Raw genomic sequence first — 22,851 nt, 5'->3', positions numbered from 1 at the left:
TGAATCTCTTCCACTAACCATAATGTTATTGCTTGTGGCTTATTTACAAACTAGTACAGTATCTCTTATAAGTATAAAAAGTTCCCGGTCTAAAACATTTTTGTTTTCATTTACGGTTGTTCTATAAATACCATATATTGGAAGATTAAGCAGACTTACTAAATCGGGAATAAAAATATGTCATAAAAACAATCACATGCTCAATTTTAGAAAGTGAAGAGGATGAACACTATAGTGGGCTCACCATTTTAATTTAATGAAAAGCCTCGTTAATAAAAGGTAGGTATTTATGCATCCCAAAAAGGCCAACTGGGCCATGTTATAAAACCTTAAGACAATCTGTTTGGCCCAAGTAGGGATTCAAGCAGGCTGCAGAGTCTCTCTTTCCTCTGCCCTGCTCTCATTTTATAACATACGATTCTTACTAGATGGAACTTCAAGAATCTGTTGTTTCTTATAGATCTTTTGTTGAAAATGTCGCAGCTTGCTATGACTTCGAACTGTGGCGCTGTAACCTGATCTTCCCTGTTTTGTAGACACGGATGCTGTTGGTAGAGGAAAAAAGTTTGATGCGTTTGTGTGTATTATTTCTCGAGTTGTGATAGCATCCATAGAGCTCAGGCACATGTATTGGCTTGACGACACATGTGTTTTCAAGGTCTTCAACTGCGTGGAGTTGGGAAGGAAGATCGATTTCAAACTCTCCCAGATCATCAGTAACAGCCTTAATCCATCTTGATCGCCTTTTGAATCCAGTGTGACACTTGATGGCAACTGTAGCACCTGTGAGGAGGATCATCATGTATGTAAACAAAAAGCCATAGGGACACATGAATATAGAGAGGTAGATAAAACACCTGGGATAGCTATGGAGTGAAAGTGATGAGGAGATGAAGTGTCGCAGAGAAGAGACCCGGTGATGATCACCGAGGAAAGTTTCTGCTCACCGTAACCAGCCATCTCCACCATCTCTGTTCGGCTCCATATCTTCCCTCCAGCTGCAAACGCTAGGTCGAACAAGAAGAAGGAGAATAACAAGAAGCAACAACGTAGGATGAAGAAGAAGCTTCTCATTGTTACTTTTCTTCTCTCTCAAAAATGTTTAAAATTTTTGTTTACGAAATGGAAGAAATATATAACAAGTTAAAGAAGAGGTGAGGTAGTCTCTTTGCGTGGCTTAAGCCATGAGGTCATCCAGCTCTGTACGGCAGTCTTTTAATCATATATTTAGATGATGAAAGGTGTCAATCTTCTGAATGAATCGATCAAACCGTCGTTGAAAGAGAAAGAGAGACGGCACTCTGAAGCAATTACTTAGTAGTGGTTCGACTACTCTTTCATTCAACTTCATTTTCATATTTTTCTTATAAAAGTATTTATTACATTTGGTGTAACGTTTGTATATAGTATGACGTTCCTCCTTTTCTTTATTAATTAGGTAAGTTTATTTTTCTTTTTTCTATAAGCCAAAGTTTGCGATGGAGTGGGAACGAAAGAATCAAAACCTCTACCCCAACTATACTCTCTCAAGTCTCATCCACATCTCACCATTCAACAAACACTCGAGAGCCTAATGATTTCGCTTTTGTGGGTTTGGTCGTCGCCATGTGGCGGCACATATCTACTCGATGGAGTCAGCACTATGAAGTGCGTCTGGGGTTACGTTGACCATAATTTTCCAAAATTTTGTTTTGTTGCTAAGAGCAATTTCTCAAATTTTAATAATTTTAAAAATATGATCAGTATTAAAATAATAGTTAAACTAGATTCTGACCCGCCATTCGAGAAGGCGGGTATATTTTTTGTTTTACCTTTTTTAAAAAAATAATTTTTATATTTGTATTATTTTTTGATTATATTTACGTTTAATATTAATTTAATTTAGTAAACTTTTGGTAAATATATTAAATATGTCAAGTTATATAACTATACATTTGTGCCATATATATATTAGAGATTATTTTAAACTTTATTCTTAAAGTTTGCAACATATTATATTTATAATAGTTTCCTAACATAATTAGTTAAAAATATTTTGTACCTAAAAAACCCGATTCAGAATCGACTCAAAAATCAAAGTCTCGTACTCTGTTAGACTTGACCTATTTTTTTAAAGTGTTATATCCGGCAACCAATATCAAATCTAATCCGCACCGAAAACTGATTTTTTTTTTGAAAACTGTCTTAAGAAAATATTTTTTTAATATATATTCTATTAAAATAACAACATGACTATTGATATAAGTGTAGTCAAATTATTTTAATACAATTACTAAATTCTGACCCGCTTTTAAAATGGTGTGTTTATTTTTTGTTTTACATTTTAATTTTTTTAATTAGGGATTGATATATTTTTTGTTTTATGTTTTAGAAAATTAATGTTTATATTTGTGTTTTTAGTTATATTTGTATTTTTCTTTGTATTATATTTTTATTAAATGATTATTAAAAGAACTTAATAGTTATATTAAAATAGTTAGACCACATTTATATCAATAGGTCATGTTCATATTTTAATACAATAGATTAAAACCTCTTATTAATTATTTAAGAAAATATTTTACACAAATATGATAACAAAAAAACACGAATATGATTTAGAAACACAAATATGAAATTTTTTTTCTTTAAATGTAAAACAAAAATATACCCGCCTTTTGAAGGGCGGATCAGAATCTAGTATTCTGTTAAATATATATATATATACAAATGGGTTAATATGTTATTCACTAACTTTAAGTATATTCACATTTAATAAATAATTTTTAATCAATTAACCTATTTAAAATTTGTTAAACTAAAATCCGTCATTTTCACCGTCTAGAGTAACAATTAAGCGAAGAACACTATGTATGGATGGGTTGTGAGGTCCCATATTGACTATAATGGCTCTCTTTGTGAGTATATATTTTTATAAATAATAATTCCATAATAATATCAACTTAAATAGTTTTAGTAATCTTAAATTTACTTCCAAAAATATACTTTGTAGATTATAAATTTAAATTTAGTATATTTATGTACCAAATATAAGTTCGATATTTGTTTTTTGTTGCTTTATACATAGCCCATAAAATAGAAGTTTATAAAATAGCTATAGAAGGTGGTTAAGTTTTTTTTAAAAGAAGGTGGTTATGTACGTTTTTCAAATGCAGTTATATTTAGTTATTTTTAATGTTATTTAGTTATATTTTAGATGCAATTATATTTAATGTCATTCAGTTATAGATGCAGTTATATTTTTAATGTGGACACAACATTTTATCAATCGGTCATACTGTTGTTTTAATAGTATTGATAGGGTTTTGTATTTTGTAAATATTTCATGTCGAAACCTGTTATCCCTTTTTTAGTATTTAATAGTTATTTGGTATCATATGTATAAAAATGTAGATAATTTTAATTAAGTAATTAATAAAATTAATTAATTTTTCTTAAAAAATATTCACATCTTTACGTTAGGGTTTTTGTGTTTGGGCCTCTTGATATTTTGTTTATTAAAAATATGAGCGATAGCTAATATTTGATTGTTTTGTTCCAGATACTTTCCGACAAAAGCAATTCTCCATTTTTCTATCTCAACCCTCGGTAACTCTTTGGTAGAGAAAAGAAGATGGCAATCTCCGACAGAATGACTCAATTTATCCTTAAAGGTAAATCGAATGTACCATACTTTATATTATTGATCTCACATAGCTTGCTCGTTATGTTTGAACATTTCGTATTCAGAATAAACATTTCTCAGATCTAACCTTTCTTCTTTTTATCTGTTTTGCATGTTGGATCCGATGACTTTCTTTCATATTCCAGTGAGATGGAAATTTCTTGCGATAACTTCAAAGTAAATAAGTTCATCTTCAAAGTTTATTGGGTACAAATTCATCTGGACCCAAATATACGAAAGGTATAATTTTAAATATTAATAATTATAAAATTATAGATTCATGTACAATACATGATTATTTTAAATTTATTGTAACATACATAATATTTTATTTTTTATGAAATTAAATTTGGATAAAAGTAATGTTTCTTAATTTCGTAGTAATTTCTTCTAAAAATCTTTTCCCCTATTTATTCTTACTGTTTTTTTTATTGCTAGGTCTGCCAATAGGAGTCCACAAACATCTCTGCAAATGAAGAGTGACTGTATTAATAAACATTGATAAAGGTAAAAATAATTACAGTTCATTTTTAATTAAAATATTTTAAATTGTCCTTGTTCAATTATTTACTATATATATAATATAAATTGTCTTTTATAAGTATTCAAAACACACACATTGACCATTAGAGTGTGACCATTTTCAGGAATTACGGATGATGTCATCCAGTCTATGGACTACAACCATTCAGCTGGAAGTTAAGTGTTTTACTAAATAGCATCTAAACTTATTAGCAGAAATATTAATCATGTTTTGAGTCGTTTGAATACAATAATATAGTTATGAGTAGCTTGCAGTTTTGTTACCTTTTTGTCTGCTAGTACGATTCCCAAACTCTCACCAATCCCGACATTTGATGGTTTCAGGTGTGAATCACTTTGGCTTCAATCAACCAGTGCAGCTTCCATGGCCTAATCTCATCAGGGTAAACCATCTTTGGCTTGGAATACATTGTGAGAAAATTGTGCTTGCTTTGAGGTTATAACGTAGTATATATAAGAAAAGTAAATATATTTGGTTTAGGATTTCTTATTAAATATAGTTAGAGAATATAGGCCGTCAGTTATGTAAAATAACATATCTTGACAATCAATTTTTCTCAATTAATAGAAAATTCGATTTTTCAGTATTTTATAATAGATATTTGAGTTAATAATATCTCAGCAATTTCTTGTTTTGATTTTTTTCTTATTGGTATGTTGAAGATTGCAAGTATAATGATTGGCCGGGTATTTATGCTTTAGTATATTCCCTATTGTTATGTATATCTACACTTCCTCAAAATGAGTTATTTTGTTGCCGATTTTTTTTTGGTTTTGATTACGTATACTGAGATTTTTTTTTATTTATTGAATTTGAAAATATTTAAAACACAATGATTTGGATATTTCATATATATAAGTGAAGAGGAAATCTATACTGTTAATTTCTCAAGATATGGGTATTTTGTATATATAATTAAGTTTATTCCATTGATGCTGCTTTTAAACTGAGTTGTTATTTGCATGATTAACACTTTTTAATATTAATAAATAAATTAATGAATTAAAAAATTATTTGGGGTTTAGGGGTTCGTTGGTATCCATATAAACAGGAATATGAACAGGTTATGTTTAGATATTAATTATTTTCAGTGGAGCATCATGTATGGTGGAAGTTATGAATAGTTGAAATATTTTTTTTTTTGCTTGAATGAATGGTTGAAATATTGATATGGAAGAATGTATAGTTGTAATGTTGAAGTTTGCAAAGAATCGTAGATGGAACTTGATGATCTAAATTTAAATGTACAATATTTTTTTCGTGCATATAGTGTTTAAGCAATGAAAAAGAGTATTATAGCAATTGAAGATGGTTTTAAACGTTTAGTTTTTTTTTTTTTGGGTCAAAATTTTAAATTTTATCATTTTTTTTTGTTAAAACACTTTAAACGTTTAGTTTATATATGCACGATAACAAAGATATATTAAAAGTATAATTGTACATGGTTAATTAACAAAAGAATCGTAAAAAGATCACACGAAATCAGGAGATGTTATCTGTGGTTTAAAAAAAGAATAATAACAAAAACATTTAATAAAAATCATAGCATAAAAAAAAGGTAATGGCAGAGAATGGTAAATAATAATGAAATAAGAGGGCACCTCAAAAAAGGGTCTTCTGTTTTAATAGTATTGATTTCTCAAATTTTAATACTAAAAAGTAGTAACAAAAAACTAAGAAAATAAAATGTCTGAGCCCAAAAAACGCTAGCTAATTACAGATCTATTTTCCAGCTTGCCCTTTAAATTCGACAACTGAATATCTTGGCCCATTAGATTTCCAGGTGGGCTAACAAGTAATTATGTCATTAGGAGACTAATACAGCTGGAGCTGGGTGATAATAGTTCGTTAATCACGCGCTTAGAAAAGCAAAACATCGGAGAAGATCAAGACCATTAAATGTGGGAAATTCAGACCCTTTCCTCTCCTACAGCTGTCTGATCTGATTGGTCGATGCAGTTTGATTGCAGTGAACCCCACCACACCAACATCCAACCCCAAATAAAAAATAAAAAATGTTTTAAGACATTAAAACAGGAAAGGTAAAATTGACCGATAGGTCGTTGAGTGGCAGTTACCCACTGTCTCCTTAACGCCAATCCTCTCCCTCTCCGTGTTTTCCACGCACTGATTTAATCCGTTATCTGTGTTAACCACTCTCCTCTTCCTGCGCGTGAGTACAATCTTTTTAACAGCCAAAAGATGGGCCGGGTCCACTAGCGGTCCACAACACGTGGCAGACTCTTAAAGGGCTATTTATCTCTCATTCCAATCCGACGGTTGAGCACGTATACAACTGTCAGAACCCTTATCAGTAAACGGACGGTCGTAAACGAACTCACGTGTCGAGTGAACATAAGACTTGCTTCCTCGCTTTATAAAATCTCCGACGACCTCTCTTTCTCCTCCTCCACTCTGTACTAATCTCAGCCGACACTTGGAAACTTGTCTCTAAAACCCTAGTTTTTTTTTCTCTCGCTTCGGTCTCAAGTAAAGTCAACCACGATGGTTTCTATCTAATTCTAAAAGAAAAGAGTTTGATTTTTAAAATTTTTGGGTAATTTTCAGAAATGGGAGATTCGGACAGAGACTCCGGCGGAGGGCAAACAGGGAACAACCAAAACGGACAGTCTTCGCTGTCTCCTCGAGAGCAAGACAGGTTCCTCCCGATCGCTAACGTGAGCCGGATCATGAAGAAGGCTCTCCCCGCGAACGCCAAGATCTCCAAAGACGCTAAAGAGACGATGCAGGAGTGCGTCTCGGAGTTCATAAGCTTCGTCACCGGAGAGGCCTCGGACAAGTGTCAGAAGGAGAAGAGGAAGACCATCAACGGAGACGACTTGCTATGGGCTATGACCACTCTAGGGTTCGAGGACTACGTCGAGCCGCTGAAGGTTTATCTGCAGAGGTTTAGGGAGATCGAAGGGGAGAGGACTGGGCTCGGGAGGCCGCAGACTGGTGGTGAGGCCGGTGAGCATGGTGGTGGTGTCGGCGGAGATGGCGGTGGAGGATACTACGGTGGTGGTGGGATGGGGATGCAGTATCAACAGCATCATCAGTTTCTTCACCACGGGCAGAACCATATGTATGGGTCTACAGGCGGTGGTGGTGGTGGTGGTGGCGGAGACGGTGGAGGTGGTGGTTCCGGTAGGACAAGGACTTAAAAAAAGAGATTGGGTGAAAGTGGATCTCTGTATATATAGATATACATATATACGCATATGCCTATTCTTACCTCTAAAGATTATATCAATGTAAAATTAGGTTTTGCGGCTTGTGTAAAGAGGATCAAGTGTGTTTGAAAAAACAATAGGATCTGCTCTGTTTGGTCTTTGTATTTAACTATCGGATTTGAATAGCATTGAAATGCAAAATGTTTATTATTATTTATTTTTTTGGTATGTGAGAGAGCTAAAGAGGTTTCAAATGCTTTGCCTTTGGTTGTGAGAAAAAATGCTAATGGCGGGAACTGAGGTCGCGGTTGTTGAAGTACAAGTTGCCTTGTAGATCAGGTGCAGAGACGAGGAGAGGAGTGAAGCCTTCGTAGTCTCCGTTGGTTTTAGCAGAGCAAATGTCTGTCATGTACCTCAACAGCTCATGGTTCTGTACGAATGGTTGCTTCTTGTATTCCTCCCATGGCATCCACTGCAGCATTTAGGTTTGTGAGTGTTTTGGGTGTGGTAAGAGAGAGTTATTGAAAGGGTTGTTGTTAGTTGTTTACCTGAGCTGCCTCTATCTCAGTCTCCTGTGCATTGATCTCCAATGAAAGAGGCTTTAACATGCAGACAAAGAACAAATCTGACTTTTCAAAGAAAGCTTTGTGGGTCTGTCTGCCAAAGGTTTAAAAACAGACAAGAAGTCAGTTATGTTGTTGCAATATAAGCAGATGATCTTGTTTTGAGTTGGAACCTGAAAGCCAATACTTGGACAAACTCTGTATCCACCTTAAAAAAACAAATTGATCAATGAATGGGATTAGCTCTTGGGTTTTAATGTAAAAGGTGGGTGTGCATGAAAAAAAGGCTTACTCCTGTCTCTTCTTTCACCTCTCTGACAGAGCCATCATGGATGTATTCTCCCTGAGTCAACACAACCAAAACAACAACATCAGAGAGGAACCCAAACCATGTAATGGGATATTTAATAAGGAGCATCATCACCTCATTGACTACTCCGGTTGGGAACTTCCAGATACCTTGGCCTTTAAATCTTCCTGTCTTCTCTTGAACAACAAGCACCTTTTGGATTCAAACACACAGAAACAGAGATGTGATCAAAAAAGGCTTGGAAATGTAATTAAAAATCACATCTCAAACCACAACACCTCTTTCTTGTGGTTGATGACAAAGGCAGCTATGCCAACACGGTGAGATGCATTGGAAGGAAGGGTATGGTCGTCTTGTTTGGGAATCCAATACACAAGCATCAAGTGGTTTTGCTCCGCGTGATGGAACCAGAATCCCTCCTACTCATATACAACACAAACCAGTTTGTTATATACAAAGAATCTACAAAACAAACTAAAAAAGGTAATTAATAACAAACAACACCTTAACAGCAGTTTCAGCAAGACCAATAAGCTGCCTAGGCAATTTGATCCACACTCCCTTTTTTCCCTGTGTACAAGTATAGTGGGAAAAGTTGATTTCACTTTAACTGCAGCAAAAGTAACACAAGATTCTCTATGGCCCGCACACTATACAATAATTGTCAAGAAAAGAGAGTGACATCCATGTACACATTGTCACCACAACTTTTTTAGTTTTTTTCAATGATTCTATAAAAAAAGACCGGTTATTACAAACTCTTGTCTTGTTGAGATTAATAATCTAACAAGAGAGGAGAAGAGAGAGCACCTGAAGAGTCCAGGTAGAGAGAGAGGAACGGAGAAGAGCAGAGAAGGCAGAAGGATCCATAGGACGACTCATCTCAGCCATCACGCCACCGTACTTGTCTTCGACAGCCGGAAGAAGCAGCGTAACGCCGCCGTTTGCCTCCTCTCCTCCAGCCATCGGATCCGTTGAGGAGGAGGAGGAAGCGGACATGAATCTGTTCCTCGCCGTGTTGCAACTGCGAAACGCGGAGGAGAAACCATCAGCCGGATAACAACGGAGAAACTGAGGAAAACGTAGATATCCACCACCCCGCGGTTTCATCAACAATCTGATTAAACCACAGCTTTTGGCCACACGGCTAATCATCTTTTCAGACAAGAAAGAAAAAGAACAGAACTTTAAAACTCAATCACACATGATCTGTCTTTCTACTAGTTACTCAATCCACAACCACAAGTTTTCATTTTACGATGTAAAATAACAGAGACCTGTTTGGCAACTAACGTATGAAATCAATTGAAAGGAACGAACTTTCTGCATCAAATTCTATTTATAAAACCAATCTGTCAACATACAAAAAAAAAAAGTGTAAACTTTTTGTAAGTTTCAAACCTTTGAAGTTTAAAAGATTATAAGGTCAAAAGAGTGTATGACACGGTTGATTAGTAAGACTCAGATCAATGCTATAAGGCCAGTTATATGATATAATCAAACTTCTCTTTTGATTGCTGGAAAGTGTATGTGATAGTGTCGGTAGGCTGAGCTGAGCTACAAGCCAAAAAAAATAAAATGAAGTGTTTGGCTTGTCTTGTCCACGAAACAGATCCGTGACGGGTAAGAAAACGACTCAAGTGAAGGATGATACATTGGAGGTTATCTTGCTCTTTTGAGGGCATTAAAGTAAATAACACAGTCACAGAGTTGCAAACCAAAGTTTCTTCTTTTTTTTTTGGGAAAATTCTTTAAAAATACACAGACTGAATTTCTTTTGATGAAAAAATACACGAACTTTTTTGGCTTCTCAAAAAATACACAAACTAATTTTGGTTGTCCATAAAATACACGAACTTTTGAATTTTGAAGGTTTCACACCTCGATTTTAACGGTGTAAACAGTGACTAACAGAATAGTAAGACAGTTAGATGCCGTTAACTCTGAATAAAAAGTTCATGTATTTTATGGACAACCAAAATTAGTCCGTGTATTTTTCGGGAAGCCTAAAAAGTTCGTGTATTTTTTCAGCAAAGGAAATTTAGTACGTGTATTTTTAAGGAATTTTCAAATGGAGTTTGGATATTTCATATCCTATTCAGATGTTAAATATCTGGACCCAATACAGATCCAAAATTTTATATTTGTAAACTTTCGGTTTGGTTTTGGACCGAATATTTTCGGATCAGTTTCGATCCAAGTTTTTGAATCCGGCTAAAATATCTAGACCTAATCTTGACATTTTAGCCGGATTCAAAAACTTGGATTGGAACTGACCCAAAAATATTCAGTCCAAAACCAAACCGAAAGTTTACAAATATTTGTTGGGTCCAAAACTCTTTTATTTGAAAGAATTGAAACCAAAAAGAACTGATCCGAATAGACCTGAGCCTAATAAAATCGACACGAATAGATTCAATCCGACAAGATCTTTCTGCTAACAATTTTGTTATTATTTTTGCAATATTTTTTAGTTTTGTTTTTGTAACAGAAACATTTTTAATTAATATGAAACTTTCAATGTAAAATTTAGAGTTGTTTGTGAATTTTTAGATATATATGATAGATTTCGACTAAATTGGACTCAACAAATATTTGTAAACTTTTGGTTTGGTTTTGGAGAGAATATTTTTGGGTCAGTTCCGATTCAAGTTTTTGAATCCGGCTAAAATGTCTAGCCGGATTCAAAAACTTGAATCAGAACTGACCCTTCAAGTTTTTGAATCCGGCTAAAATGTCTAGCCGGATTCAAAAACTTGAATCAGAACTGACCCGGAAATATTCGGTCCAAAATCAAACCGAAAGTTTACAAATATAAAATTTCGGACATGTATCATGTGATAGAGAATGTGTTTTTTTCAGGTCTTTGGGTCGGGTTTGGGCCGTTTTTTTCGGATCTGGATTTTTCAGATCAAAAATATCTGGTCCAAAACCAAACCGAAAGTTTACAAATATAAAATTTTGGATATGTATTGGGTCCAGATATTCAGCCTCTGAATAGTATATGAAATATCCAAACTCCATTTGAAAATTCCTTAAAAATACACATACTAAATTTCCTTTGCTGAAAAAGTACACGAACTTTTTAGGCTTCCCGAAAAATACACGAACTAATTTTGGTTGTCCATAAAATACATGAACTTTTTAATCAGAGTTAACGGCGTCTAACGGCGTCTTACTATTCTGTTAGTCACTGTTTACACCGTTAAAATCGAGGTGTGAAACCTTCAAAATTCAAAAGTTTGTGTATTTTATGGACAATCAAAATTAGTTTGTGTATTTTCTGGGAAGCCAAAAAAGTTCGTGTATTTTTTTAACAAAAGAAATTCAGTCTGTGTATTTTTAAGGAATTTTCCCTTTTTTTTTACCCTCTGCTTTTTAACTTGGTTCGGTCTGATTCTTTCATCGGAATTGGCGATGACGTCACTAGCTAGTATTAAAAAAAAAAGCGGAAAACTAGAGAAAAGCTTGAGCATGTCTTGGAGAAGCTGGTGGGGAGTATTGATGAAGCGGCAAGAGAAGATTGCTAGAAGACTGTAGCTTGACGCACAAGACTTGTTCATACTTTGAGATGAGTTTTTTTTTTTTTTTTGGCACGGAAGCTTTGTAGATACTAGGAAGTTAAAACTTACGTATTTGTATTTGTATTTGTATGGTGTTAAGAGTATAGAATGTTCTAAATAAATACAAAAGCGTTGGTGAGTTAGGATCTTGTAACGCCTGTGGGAAACGAGAAGTATATCATCGTTTACATCGACAGTGGCTGACACGTTCAGGAAGTTGTGAGGTCTTCAATTACAAATGCTGACACTTGCCCAAAGTTTTTAGTTTTTACTCAAAGTATTCTCCTCTCTCTCTCCCTCATCTTCTTGTTTCCTTCAAATGCTTCAAAATTTCAAGCATTGGTTTTTATTATATATGCACAAACTCAACCTCGTACGACTTTGAAGATAGGATATGGAACGTGGAGGCTTCCATGGCTACGGTAAGTTGAACACCACCAACAATCCAGGTAAGTGTTATTTTCAGTTGCATGCAGAGAACATTCTCTCTTGTTGTTTTAGGCACTAAAGCTCAGCTTTCTTGTTTCTGTTTTGAGATCACCAGCGAAGTTTTTGATGGCGGAGAGCAGCAGCATGCAGCTATCAGAACTCAACCACCCTAACAAAACCGCTAACGGCGGGGGAGAAGAGGAGTGCACGGTGAGAGAGCAAGACAGGTTCATGCCTATCGCCAACGTGATACGGATCATGCGCAGGATCTTACCTGCACACGCCAAGATCTCTGACGACTCCAAGGAGACGATCCAAGAATGCGTCTCCGAGTACATCAGCTTCGTAACGGGAGAGGCCAACGAGCGTTGCCAGCGGGAACAGCGCAAGACCATCACCGCCGAGGATGTCTTGTGGGCGATGAGCAAGCTCGGTTTCGATGATTACATCGAACCCCTCACGTTGTACCTCCACCGCTACAGAGAGCTGGAGGGTGGTGATAGAGGGGTTAGCTACAATGCTGTTGGTTCCGTTAGCATGACCAATGGCATGGTTGTCAAGAGGCCTAATGGTATCGAGTACGGAGGAGCTTATGGTGGGACTATGCCAGGGATTCACATGGCGTATCGTCATCAGAATGGGTTTGTTTACAATGGTAATGAACCTAATTCTAGAATGGGTGGTGGTTCATCATCTGCATCAAGTGTATTTCCAACTCAGCAACAAAAGTACTGAGAAGAAGAATCATAACTGTTCTAGTTCATGAATTCAAAGTTTTAAGCATAAACAATGATATGCTTTATCTATGTATCTTCTCCTTCAACGAACCTGGTGTGTCAATAAAAGTATCAGTTCCAAACAACATACGTGTGGTCTTTAATATAGGAATTGACTTGTAGTGCGTCTTGACTCTAACATATAATAATAATAAGGAAGGACATAACATTCGAAATTCAAATTTCTCAACTACAGAAAAACTAGCGTTCAAGGGAAATAGAAGCATGCATTTTATCTTTCATCTAGCTACTACCACTTTGCAGAGGAGCTTCAACGCATACCTTTTTCCTCTCCGAAGAATCATCATGTTCTTCCTCTTGATGCTCTTCAGAGAGGTTCAAGTTTCGAAGAGTCTACAGGATCAACTCCACTTCGTTTCCTCTGTGGAATCACAGTGAAGAAGGATGTTTTCCAGTCCCTCGTCTCAAGAAACTTCACGAGTATCTCCAACACTTGGTTCACAGTGAGAACCTAAATCAATAGAAAAAACAAAAACTCACAATAGGGAACAAAACAGCAGATGCAGTAGACAGTAAAGAGACTACTTAAACAATTGAAGTGGGTGCATACCTGAGAACTGGACATTTTCATATACTCTCCTATAGGAAGTTTAGCTGTTTTAATCCCTTGTTCTTGTGCCTTGTTCATTGTGATCCCTTTGAACCTGTTCCGATCAACCAACCCACCAATTATGTAGATATCCTTAGGGTCAAGATCCTCCAACACAGTCTCGGAGTCAGCCGTAAGGTACACCAAATTCTCTTTCCGATCAGCCATGGCCTCAATGTAACACTTACTCTCCTTCTCTATAAACCATTTCTCAAAACCTGGAAGCCTATCAAGCTGAGTACTCATCTCCCCTTGCACTCCCGTTAGCCATAGATGACAAGGAGAATTGCTCCTCCCATTCACCGCATAACAATACATTATCTGAACAATCAAAGCAACAAGAACAGAGTTAAGCTTAAAACTTTAGCATATAAGAACAGAGTCAAGCTTAAAGCTTTAGCATATAAGAACAGAGTAAAGTTTGAAGCTTTAGCATATAAGAACAGAGTCAAGCTTAAAGCTTTAGCATATAAGAACAGAGTCAAGCTTAAAGCTTTAGCATATAAGAACAGAGTAAAGTTTGAAGCTTTAGCATATAAGAACAGAGTAAAGTTTGAAGCTTTAGCATATAAGAACAGAGTAAAGTTTGAAACTTCAGCATATAAGAACAGAGTAAAGTTTGAAACTTTAGCATGACCCACCTGCTGAACGAGGCTGGAGATCTCAGACTCGGACATAAGATGCGCGAAGTCAACATCTATGACGATGTTCTGTCCGATCTCTTTGGCCCTGGTGAGCCGCTCCATCTTCTTCTCTTTCTCCTCGGACCTCTTCTCCATCCTCTCCTTCCGGAGACTCCTCCTCGACTCGATAAGCTTCAGCCTCTCTTCCTCCGTCGCGTTGGCTAGTGTTTCTTCCCACTCCTTGTGCTTTCTCTCGCCTTCTTTCCTCTTGTGCTCCTTCTCTTGCGCCTTCTTCTCGGCCTTCTTCGCCTCGTATCTTTGCTGCTTCAGCTGCTTCTTCTGGGCGTTTTTAGAAAGAGGTTTCTCTTCGGGTGGAGAGGAGGGGTTGACCGGAGCCGGTTCGGAATCTGGTTTGAGCTGGTTGTCGAGGATGGTGTCGTCATTTTCCGTCGCCGCCGCCATTGCCGCAAAACGCAAGAGCGAGAGAGTCAGGAGGTCTGAAGAAAGGGAAAACCAGCATGCGCGACTTGATACGTCGTCGTTGGGAGAGACATTTGAACTACACACCACTGGGCTTTTTACTACCCATTTATAAGGCCCACTAATGAAGGGTTTTGTTTGGAGCAAGATATCGGATTCATTCGAAAATTTTTGTCCGGAAATATCTAAAATATAAATTATCTAAAATATAAATATGTATTTAAAATTTTATTTATATTAATAATTATAATAATTTATGCAGGTCCGTGCCTCTCATAAGTCAGCTAAAGCTAATGTTTTAGGCCACATTTTTTGGAAAAAAAATTAGGGTCAGATTTTATATTCTGTGTACAGTAATTATCAACTTACAGTGAAACTTCCATAAATTAATAATGTTGGGACTACACCAAAACTATATTTTTTATTAATTAATAGAAATTATTAATTTATCAAGATACTAATTGAACCAAAAACTTAATTTAGGACTATGAAATTATATTAATTTATAAAGATATTAATCTATCGATTATTAATTTAAAAAGGTTATACTGTATTTGGTTTGGTCAATACCACAAATAAACTGTTTTTGTCCATCCCTTGCACTAGTTTCAATTTTATGTTATATTTTCAAAATATGTTGTAGTTATCAAAATAAAACTAACTGGAAATTTAACAGAAATACAAGTGCGCTGTTCGTTTTTTACTAGTTTCAACTTTTATGTTTTTTTTTTGTCAAATAACTTTTATGTTATAACTTATAGTTTCCAAAACAATATTAGAAGGGAATTTAACTTTTTGTCCGTTCCATTTTTATGTTATAGTTATCAAAACAAAATTAAAATAGAATTTAACTACATAATTATTATTTTAAAGATATTGTATTCTAGTTTTTTCTTTATTAATTTTTTTACATATAAAAATTTCAGATATGTAATGTAGGTTCCATGATCCACGAAAAATTGAATGAATTACTAATGTCACAGAAAATCTATTTTAACAAAATTTCGTTGTTATATTACAATTCTAACATATTAAAAATTATATTAATTTAGTATAATATTTTATTTTATTAAAGCCATATTTTAGAAAATGTTTTAGACCACCAAAAAATTTAGGACGGCACTGAATTTATGTATTCCAAACTATAATTTGAATAACAACAAATCTGTTAATCATTTTAAGTATTTTCAGATATTTCTGATCATTTTTTTCTAAATATTTTAAGACATGTATGTATATAGAAGACCGATCTTATAACTATACATTTTTATTTGTTTTTTATCTTTACATTTATTTAACTAGCTTAGAATTGTATTGGATAATCGGTATTCCAGATAAATTCATTATGTTTTGGGAGATGATCAAATTTTAACAAGAACAGATTTGAAATTTTCATTTATTTATAAGTTTTTAACCGACCCGAACCCTGAGTGTTCTGAACCACGTTAAGGAATGTCGTGGATACACTGGACATCTTCAGTGTTTGAATGGGAAACTACAGAACAAAACTAACATCTCTTCCTTACAAAAACTTGCTAGAAAGGGACAAAATAAATCACACAAACCAAGGTAGTGGAAGCCGACATTGAAATTGGCAATCTGACGTGTAAAACTCTCTTTCTTCCACCTTTATCTTTTTTATGTCAATTATATGATCTCTCCCTGTCACGTTTCCTCGTAATCATCTTTGACACAAATCCTGATCGTCTCTTTTTCTGCCACCAAACCGATAAGTTGATGAGTAGTTTTTAACACCTTCTCAAAAACCAAAGTTGCCATCTTTCTCTTTTGATTCTCAGGCTCGACATAATTTCTTGGTGACTTCCATATGGCTTCATCCGTCTCTGATCAGTCCGTACAACCTCAAGGTTCTGTTTCTGGTTGGATCATGAGTTATCTTAACTGGATTTATAGCTAACTTACTATTGAGTTTTCTGGTTGGTGGGCGTGCAGATGTTTGTGTTGTGGGAGTGGCGAGAACGCCTATGGGAGACTTCTTAGGCTCCCTCTCTTCTTTACCCGCCACAAGACTCGGCTCCATAGCCATTGAAGGTAGTGTTTTTTTTTACTCTCTCTGTCTCTTTGGTTTCAGCCAAAAGTTTTTCATTCACTGATGACAGTTTCACACTCCACTAAATAGCCGCACTTAAGAGAGCAAAGGTTGAACCGGCTCTTGTGGAAGAAGTTTTCTTTGGCAATGTTTTAACCGCCAATCTTGGACAAGCGCCAGCAAGACAGGCTGCACTCGGTGCTGGGATTCCCTATTCAGTGATTTGCACCACTGTCAACAAAGTCTGTGCTGCTGGAATGAAAGGTAGTAGTAACCAACCTCTCAGCTATTCCTCTCTACTCCCAGATTGATCATCCATTGAAACCTCAGCTGCTTTTTTTTTTTAATATTTTACATTCAGCTGTAATGTTAGCTGCTCAAAGCATCCAGCTCGGTTTGAATGATGTTGTTGTCGCTGGTGGAATGGAGAGCATGTCAAACGTCCCCAAGTACCTCCCAAACGCAAGGAGGGGTTCACGGCTAGGACATGATACTGTTGTTGACGGTATGACGAAAGATGGACTCTGGGATGTGTACAATGACTTTGGAATGGGAGTTTGCGGAGAAATATGCGCTGAGCAGTACCGTATTACAAGAGAAGAACAGGTTCACTCTTCTTCATCACTGATCTGTTCTTTTTGCTCTTACTTAAAAAAACACTTGTATGTTTGTAGGATGCTTATGCTATACAGAGCTTTGAGCGTGGCATTGCTGCACAAGACACTCGGTTGTTCGCTTGGGAAATCGTTCCGGTATTACCCTCTCCTCCTTTCCCTTGCATTCTAGGAATCAACTTTGATGGAGAGAATAATGAATCTGTACATTCATATTGATAGGTAGAAGTTTCTTCTGGAAGAGGGAAGCCATCTGTTGTTATTGACAAGGATGATGGACTGAGGAAGGTAAAAAGTGTTCTGCTTCTCTTAGTATTTTTTTTGCATTGATTGATTTAAAAACTTTTGTTTTTTTTGGCAAATGAATCAGTTTGATGCTGCCAAATTAAAGAAGCTTAGACCAAGCTTCAAGGAGGATGGTGGATCAGTCACTGCTGGCAATGCATCAAGTATAAGGTCGGTCCTCTTTGTTATGCATCTCTCACTTGCTCTATGTGTTGATTTACTTATTGGTTTTGTTTTATGTTTTGGTGTGGATCAGTGATGGTGCAGCAGCGTTAGTGCTAGTTAGTGGAAAGAAGGCTCTTGAGCTTGGACTGCATGTTATTGCTAGGATTAGAGGATACGCTGATGCTGCTCAGGCACCTGAGTTGTTCACAACCACTCCCGCACTTGCTATTCCTAAAGCTATAATGCGTGCTGGTTTAGATGCATCTCAAGTGGATTACTATGAAATCAACGAAGCTTTCTCTGTAAATCCTTCTGCTTACTTAGCTCTCATTTGCTTTTTAAAACTTATTGTGTATGTTCTGACTTGTTTTCTCCTCATAGGTTGTAGCTCTGGCCAATCAGAAACTGCTGGGATTAGATCCTGTAAGTCATGCAAACAAGTACAGTTATGTTAGTGTGTCTTTGATAATGTATACATGAACAGGAACGGCTGAATGCACATGGAGGGGCTGTTGCACTGGGACATCCACTAGGATGCAGCGGTGCTCGTATTTTAGTCACATTATTAGGGGTAAGTCCTAAGAGCATATGCAATACAACAATGGTGTTGAATTTAGAAATTAGAATTGAATGAAAATATGGTTTTGAATCCTATTCTGATCAGGTGTTGAGAGCAAAGAAGGGAAAGTATGGAGTGGCATCAATATGCAACGGAGGAGGAGGAGCATCAGCACTTGTTCTTGAGTTCATGTAAGCTCCTTGGTAAGCATAGCATTTAGCATAAATGATACACTAAAAATGAATCCTTGCTACTGCCAAGTTAACAGTTGCAATTGTAGTACTTGAGATTCAAATCCAGAGGACCAGTCTACACTCTAGTTCTATAAGTTTCAGAATCAAGCTAAGAAGAAGATATGATTTGGTTGAAATAGGCGATAGCAAACAAGCAAATAAACACGAGATTGATTCAATTAAACAAGAGCTAGCCTAGGGTATTTCATTGGGTGTTGAATTGGAGCCAAACAATTATTCAAGCGCGATGAAGTGCTTTCTAGAACTCGGACCACTAAGCTGGAACACTCCACTGTCGTGGCAGTGATCGCTTTGCAGATCGATCTCACCACCTAACTGTCGTTGGGATGAGGATCGATTGCAAGCTTTAGAGAACAGGTCCGATCAGTTCACTTACCACCCTAATATCTACTTTCGCTGATTAGGGATACTAAGCTCATTCAATACATGTCAAGTTATCATCCTAAGCGGTTAACTAGGTGATGAACTAGTGATCTAACATCAAGTGATCAGTTTAATGAAAGCAGTAAGAACAGTATGAATGAAGAACAGTTATGGATCGCTTATCTATGTTTAGCTCATGTCTCAACACCCTAAAAACCCTAGGCGAGCAAGGTCACTACTCGATCATGATGCACATAGACAAAGACATAAATCCTGAATAAAATTGCATAAGAACAGAGTATGAAACAATAGGGTTCAGATGATCTTCTCTATGAGAGGATTGATTCTTCTCCCTTACAAGTTGCAGATCGCAAATACTCAGTGTTTTCTTGTAAAAACTAGCGTAGAAAAATAGAAAATAGATAGGTGGCGTTTTATATGGAGGCGCCAATCAGAAGGAAAGAGATTAGGGCAACAGGGCTTCAATTCCCGAAATAGGAGTTTCCATATTTGTCTGGAACAATCACCGGATCACTCCGTCTGCTTGTTCCGCTTGAGAGAGATCAGCCTCGGGACTGTTCTCTTGAGTGTTCTCCGCAGGAATGCTCCAAAAGGACTTCTTTTCATCAGGCACCTTCTCTCCTTTCTTCTGCTAACTCCAGACCTGTAAAAGGTCAAAAAGGACTAGACTGACACGAATTAGTGACTTGAAACAAATGAAAACGTATGTACAATGATGTGAAAAACACCATATATCAATTCCCCAGACTTAGATCCTTGTTTGTCCTCGAACAAGGCAAGTACCAAGAACAGGGAGAAAGGTTTGAAAGCGTGGGAACTCGCTTATTCTCAGCAACCATACTCTTACCACAAATCTCTGAACCATACAAGCTGTAGATTAGGACCACACACACTTACTGAGAACCCCCTGATCGCTGTTCAAAGATCAGCTCCTTACTCTACATCTTAACCTGAAAAGGCAACACTTTCGAGACAAAACTCCTTATGTTCAATTAAGATCAGCGTGAGCTTCTTGTCACAGGCTCTACTCAGAGAGAACGGGCTAGGTATAGAACAGGCTAACTTTTATGGTGGAGTTCAAGAGTGTTTAGGGTTTACCAAGAGCTGGTGCAGGATATCGCACAAAATGGTCGTGAGAGGACGGCTCCATTGAGGTCCACAGTCCTTACTCATCTCTGCTGATCGGACTGCTCTCCGATAGATCGATCATAAGACTGCTCTGCGCGATTCAACTTCCCCTTCAGATCACTTCACTGAAACCACCGTTACTTTCTCAACTTCCCCAGTGGCATGCATCATAAATTCTTCCCCTTCTCGTCACCAGTAAATCAAAGCAAAAACAATATTTTTTTTTTTTTTTTTTTTTTTTTTTTGAATTACAAAATGCTGGGGTGACGAACAAGGAGGTAACAAGTGATGTACATGATGCCACTGGTGATTCATTCTGATCTGTTCTAGCCACTTACTTCTTGTTGTTCTCCATGGTATCGGAACAGGCACCTCGGTTGTTCCCTTACGTATCGGAACAAGCACTCCGGTTGTTCTGCCTGTTCCACTGTGTGAGCATTGATGAGTAAGAACTGCGTCGATCCTTTCCTCTCCGACCTTTTGCACATATCTGCACATAAAGTACTAAAAGCAAATTGCATGAGGGTGGAATTAAAGGTCAGGGTTCAAGGTGGGAACTAGCTAAAGATGAGCTAGCCACTCAGGAACAGCAAGAGGGATAAAATTGATAAGAAGTCCTGAGTGTAGTTCTCATTCTCCCTGATCTAGTGCCATGACAAGAAGAATTAAAGTCCAGATTAGGTTCAGATAAAGTGGAGTTAAGTCTGCCCAGTGTAACCTGATCGGTATAGAACTTCTGGAGTGTCAAATGAGATAAGTCAGGGTGTTCCAGGTCCATGTGTGGGTCTTTCATCACTGCTAAGGTCACTGAATAAGAAGGTTAAAGCACGAGGTGGTTAAAGAGCATCACAAATAAGGTCCTGATTCCCACAATAGTTTTGACTGACTCGATCCTAAAAACTGACTCGATAAAAACATAAAATGACACAAGGACTGACTCAAAAAAGCACACAAGTACATCGCCCCCAGACTTAGTTCACACCATCCCTGGTTGTGAAAATAAATCAAAGGAAGCTGAAACAAACCAAACAGAAGCAAATAACATGAAAAATAAATAGTTCAGATGGATAAGACAAGGGATAGAAATAGTCCTTTCGGACTCAGTCTGAATCGCCGCTACCGGAGTGACCAGCTGTCCTCCTGTTCCTCGGCAGTCTCACTCCTCCAGTCGATGTGCCTGCTTGTTCCTTGCCTGGGCGCCTTGTTCTCTGCGGTGTACGCTCCTCCTGTGCTCCAATGCAGCCGCCTGTGATCGCCCTGAGTATCCTCTTCATGAGGCTGTTGTTCTTCTTCTGGGAATCAACCATCCAGCGTCTGTAGGCGTGATCATCAGTCACATCGGTGAAGTCCTCCAGGTCATACTCACCATCAGCCGGTGGAGTCACATGCTCCACATCATCCATGTCTTCATCATCGTGCTGAACCGGTGCTTGGGATCATCGCAGAGGTGCTCTTCACCGGTGAGAACACAATGTTCTCCAAGGATAAGAAGTCGTGAACCCAGGCATAGGGAGCTTGCAGTACAGAGGGTTCCCTTCTTTGTCCTGGAACTTGTAGGTGGTCTCGTCGCGCAGGATGTGACATGCGATCAGGTAAGGAGTATCGATGTACCTCCATCTCAGAGACGACCGTGTAGAGCTGAGGTTGATGTTGAAATGCTGGAACAAGGGAGTGAGCAGACTGCCGCAACGATCCTTCTTATCATCAGTTCGAACAGTGTGTCTCTGCGGTCAGCGAACATGGAGATGAGATGATACCCTGGTTGGTCTTGACTTCCTGGATCGGGGTGATGTTCTCTCTGCGCATCTCGTCCTCAAGTCCCGTGTAGAGAACTGGAGCTCTCCATTCGTGATCTTGGAGGTGTACTCCTTCGCGAACAAGACGTTGGACACAATCTTGGCGATGATCCGGATAGCAGGGTTCCGGATCTGCGACTGATAGGCCTTGCGAGAGGTGAACTTGCCGGCTGCGATGAGATCCCAAAAGGTGTCTGCCGGTTTGAACTTTCTTTCCACTGAAATCCCTTTGGCGTGTCTGCAATCTCGAATAGAGAGTTCAGGTCGTCGAGAGAGATGGAACAGAATTTGCCATCAGCCATGAAGGAGAAGAAGCAGTTCTCTACGAAGGCGCATGGGGTTCTGGTAAGTGATCTTGCACGTCGCGAGCACTTGCCTGACCAAGTCGGGATAGAGAACCTGAGCCTGGTAGCAGAGAGGCATGATTCCCATAGCCTGCATCGTGTCGACACCTCAGTGTCAAGGCCTAGATCGCCTAGTGTTTGCTGGTTCACGATCGCGTGGCAAGATCTCTGCTAGGAGGAGCTTGTTGTAAATCGCGCGACTCCTTGTCCATCCTCGACGTTGAAGTCAAGAGCATCTGATCATTTAGGTCGATGGGCGCTCCCTCAGTCTTGTTCGGCCACGGGTACCCTGGTGGAGCACTCGCGGCTGGAGAAGCCGTGCTCTTGGTGACTCTGGCGTTCCGCATCTTTGGGGCATCTATAGACAGATAACCCAATATCAGCACAGTTCATCGGTTGTTCTAGAAACGATGGAACAATCCAATCTTCTTGTTCTACTCAAGTCCTCGATTACTAGACACTATACAACCCTCAATCTTAACAATAAATCGCAAAGGCCAGATCACAAGCAACAAATCGGTTCCTCTTCCATTGAAA

The 22,851-nt window shown here is 37.6% G+C and overlaps 6 protein-coding genes across 8 annotated transcripts in view; 3 read left to right on the top strand and 3 right to left on the bottom strand.

Annotated features, from left to right (window-relative positions):
• Positions 1-148: 148 nt before the first annotated feature.
• On the bottom strand, positions 149-1,806 carry LOC108825324 (uncharacterized). Its single transcript, XM_018598630.2, has 2 exons — positions 858-1,806; positions 149-783 (listed from the first exon to the last, which is right to left on the bottom strand). Exons 1-2 carry the CDS (start codon positions 1,072-1,074, stop codon positions 488-490), a joined length of 513 nt encoding a protein of 170 aa, XP_018454132.2. The 5' UTR covers positions 1,075-1,806; the 3' UTR covers positions 149-487.
• Positions 1,807-6,539: 4,733 nt separating this feature from the next.
• LOC108827774 (nuclear transcription factor Y subunit B-2) lies at positions 6,540-7,598 on the top strand. The gene is made up of 2 exons (XM_018601258.2): positions 6,540-6,698; positions 6,777-7,598. The coding sequence occupies exon 2, from the start codon at positions 6,779-6,781 to the stop codon at positions 7,370-7,372; it is 594 nt and encodes a 197-aa protein (XP_018456760.2). The 5' UTR covers positions 6,540-6,698; positions 6,777-6,778; the 3' UTR covers positions 7,373-7,598.
• On the bottom strand, positions 7,570-9,523 carry LOC108827373 (nudix hydrolase 2-like). Its single transcript, XM_018600754.2, has 8 exons — positions 9,065-9,523; positions 8,759-8,824; positions 8,533-8,673; positions 8,369-8,446; positions 8,237-8,287; positions 8,118-8,152; positions 7,930-8,038; positions 7,570-7,853 (listed from the first exon to the last, which is right to left on the bottom strand). The coding sequence occupies exons 1-8, from the start codon at positions 9,407-9,409 to the stop codon at positions 7,665-7,667; spliced, it is 1,014 nt and encodes a 337-aa protein (XP_018456256.1). The 5' UTR covers positions 9,410-9,523; the 3' UTR covers positions 7,570-7,664.
• Positions 9,524-11,752: 2,229 nt separating this feature from the next.
• LOC108827773 (nuclear transcription factor Y subunit B-6-like) lies at positions 11,753-13,111 on the top strand. Its single transcript, XM_056993477.1, has 2 exons — positions 11,753-12,266; positions 12,362-13,111. Exons 1-2 carry the CDS (start codon positions 12,212-12,214, stop codon positions 12,979-12,981), a joined length of 675 nt encoding a protein of 224 aa, XP_056849457.1. The 5' UTR covers positions 11,753-12,211; the 3' UTR covers positions 12,982-13,111.
• An 8-nt stretch (positions 13,112-13,119) lies between these two features.
• LOC108827375 (tRNA (guanine(9)-N1)-methyltransferase) lies at positions 13,120-14,811 on the bottom strand. Its single transcript, XM_018600757.2, has 3 exons — positions 14,274-14,811; positions 13,594-13,953; positions 13,120-13,494 (listed from the first exon to the last, which is right to left on the bottom strand). Exons 1-3 carry the CDS (start codon positions 14,715-14,717, stop codon positions 13,351-13,353), a joined length of 948 nt encoding a protein of 315 aa, XP_018456259.1. The 5' UTR covers positions 14,718-14,811; the 3' UTR covers positions 13,120-13,350.
• Positions 14,812-16,218: 1,407 nt separating this feature from the next.
• The window catches only part of LOC108828420 (acetyl-CoA acetyltransferase 1), a 17,917-nt gene continuing 11,284 nt past the window's right edge, over positions 16,219-22,851 (top strand). Inside the window, exons 1-12 of one of the 3 annotated variants that reach the window (XM_056994356.1) lie at positions 16,219-16,304; positions 16,535-16,603; positions 16,689-16,787; positions 16,876-17,049; positions 17,147-17,391; positions 17,460-17,537; positions 17,622-17,687; positions 17,770-17,855; positions 17,941-18,151; positions 18,231-18,272; positions 18,334-18,420; positions 18,514-18,599. In XM_056994356.1, the coding sequence (XP_056850336.1) occupies positions 16,564-16,603; positions 16,689-16,787; positions 16,876-17,049; positions 17,147-17,391; positions 17,460-17,537; positions 17,622-17,687; positions 17,770-17,855; positions 17,941-18,151; positions 18,231-18,272; positions 18,334-18,420; positions 18,514-18,599 (1,214 nt within the window). In that variant the 5' untranslated portion in view covers positions 16,219-16,304; positions 16,535-16,563. Of the gene's footprint in view, positions 16,305-16,519; positions 16,604-16,688; positions 16,788-16,875; positions 17,050-17,146; positions 17,392-17,459; positions 17,538-17,621; positions 17,688-17,769; positions 17,856-17,940; positions 18,152-18,230; positions 18,273-18,333; positions 18,421-18,513; positions 18,612-22,851 lie in introns of those variants that run through there. The other 2 variants (XM_056994358.1, XM_056994357.1) reach the window with 2 other exon arrangements.

This window comes from Raphanus sativus, chromosome 9 (assembly GCF_000801105.2).
Source record: "Raphanus sativus cultivar WK10039 chromosome 9, ASM80110v3, whole genome shotgun sequence".
Taxonomy (NCBI): domain Eukaryota; kingdom Viridiplantae; phylum Streptophyta; class Magnoliopsida; order Brassicales; family Brassicaceae; genus Raphanus; species Raphanus sativus.
This window is presented reverse-complemented; position numbering and strand designations above follow the sequence as displayed.

Bases quoted from the DNA above. Each gene is read 5' to 3' on its own strand.
- LOC108825324 (XM_018598630.2), bottom strand. From the start codon at position 1,074: ATGAGAAGCTTCTTCTTCATCCTACGTTGTTGCTTCTTGTTATTCTCC. The intron at 784-857 runs GTGTTTTATCTA...TCCTCCTCACAG, and splicing joins TCACTCCATAGCTATCCCAG to GTGCTACAGTTGCCATCAAG.
- LOC108827774 (XM_018601258.2), top strand. From the start codon at position 6,779: ATGGGAGATTCGGACAGAGACTCCGGCGGAGGGCAAACAGGGAACAAC.
- LOC108827373 (XM_018600754.2), bottom strand. From the start codon at position 9,409: ATGATTAGCCGTGTGGCCAAAAGCTGTGGTTTAATCAGATTGTTGATG. The intron at 8,674-8,758 runs GTGTTGTTTGTT...GTATATGAGTAG, and splicing joins TTGCTGAAACTGCTGTTAAG to GAGGGATTCTGGTTCCATCA. The intron at 8,447-8,532 runs GTGTTGTGGTTT...TGAATCCAAAAG, and splicing joins TCATCAACCACAAGAAAGAG to GTGCTTGTTGTTCAAGAGAA.
- LOC108827773 (XM_056993477.1), top strand. From the start codon at position 12,212: ATGGAACGTGGAGGCTTCCATGGCTACGGTAAGTTGAACACCACCAAC. The intron at 12,267-12,361 runs GTAAGTGTTATT...TGAGATCACCAG, and splicing joins GAACACCACCAACAATCCAG to CGAAGTTTTTGATGGCGGAG.
- LOC108827375 (XM_018600757.2), bottom strand. From the start codon at position 14,717: ATGGCGGCGGCGACGGAAAATGACGACACCATCCTCGACAACCAGCTC. The intron at 13,954-14,273 runs GTGGGTCATGCT...TTGATTGTTCAG, and splicing joins TCTCCAGCCTCGTTCAGCAG to ATAATGTATTGTTATGCGGT. The intron at 13,495-13,593 runs GTATGCACCCAC...CTATTGATTTAG, and splicing joins TGAAAATGTCCAGTTCTCAG to GTTCTCACTGTGAACCAAGT.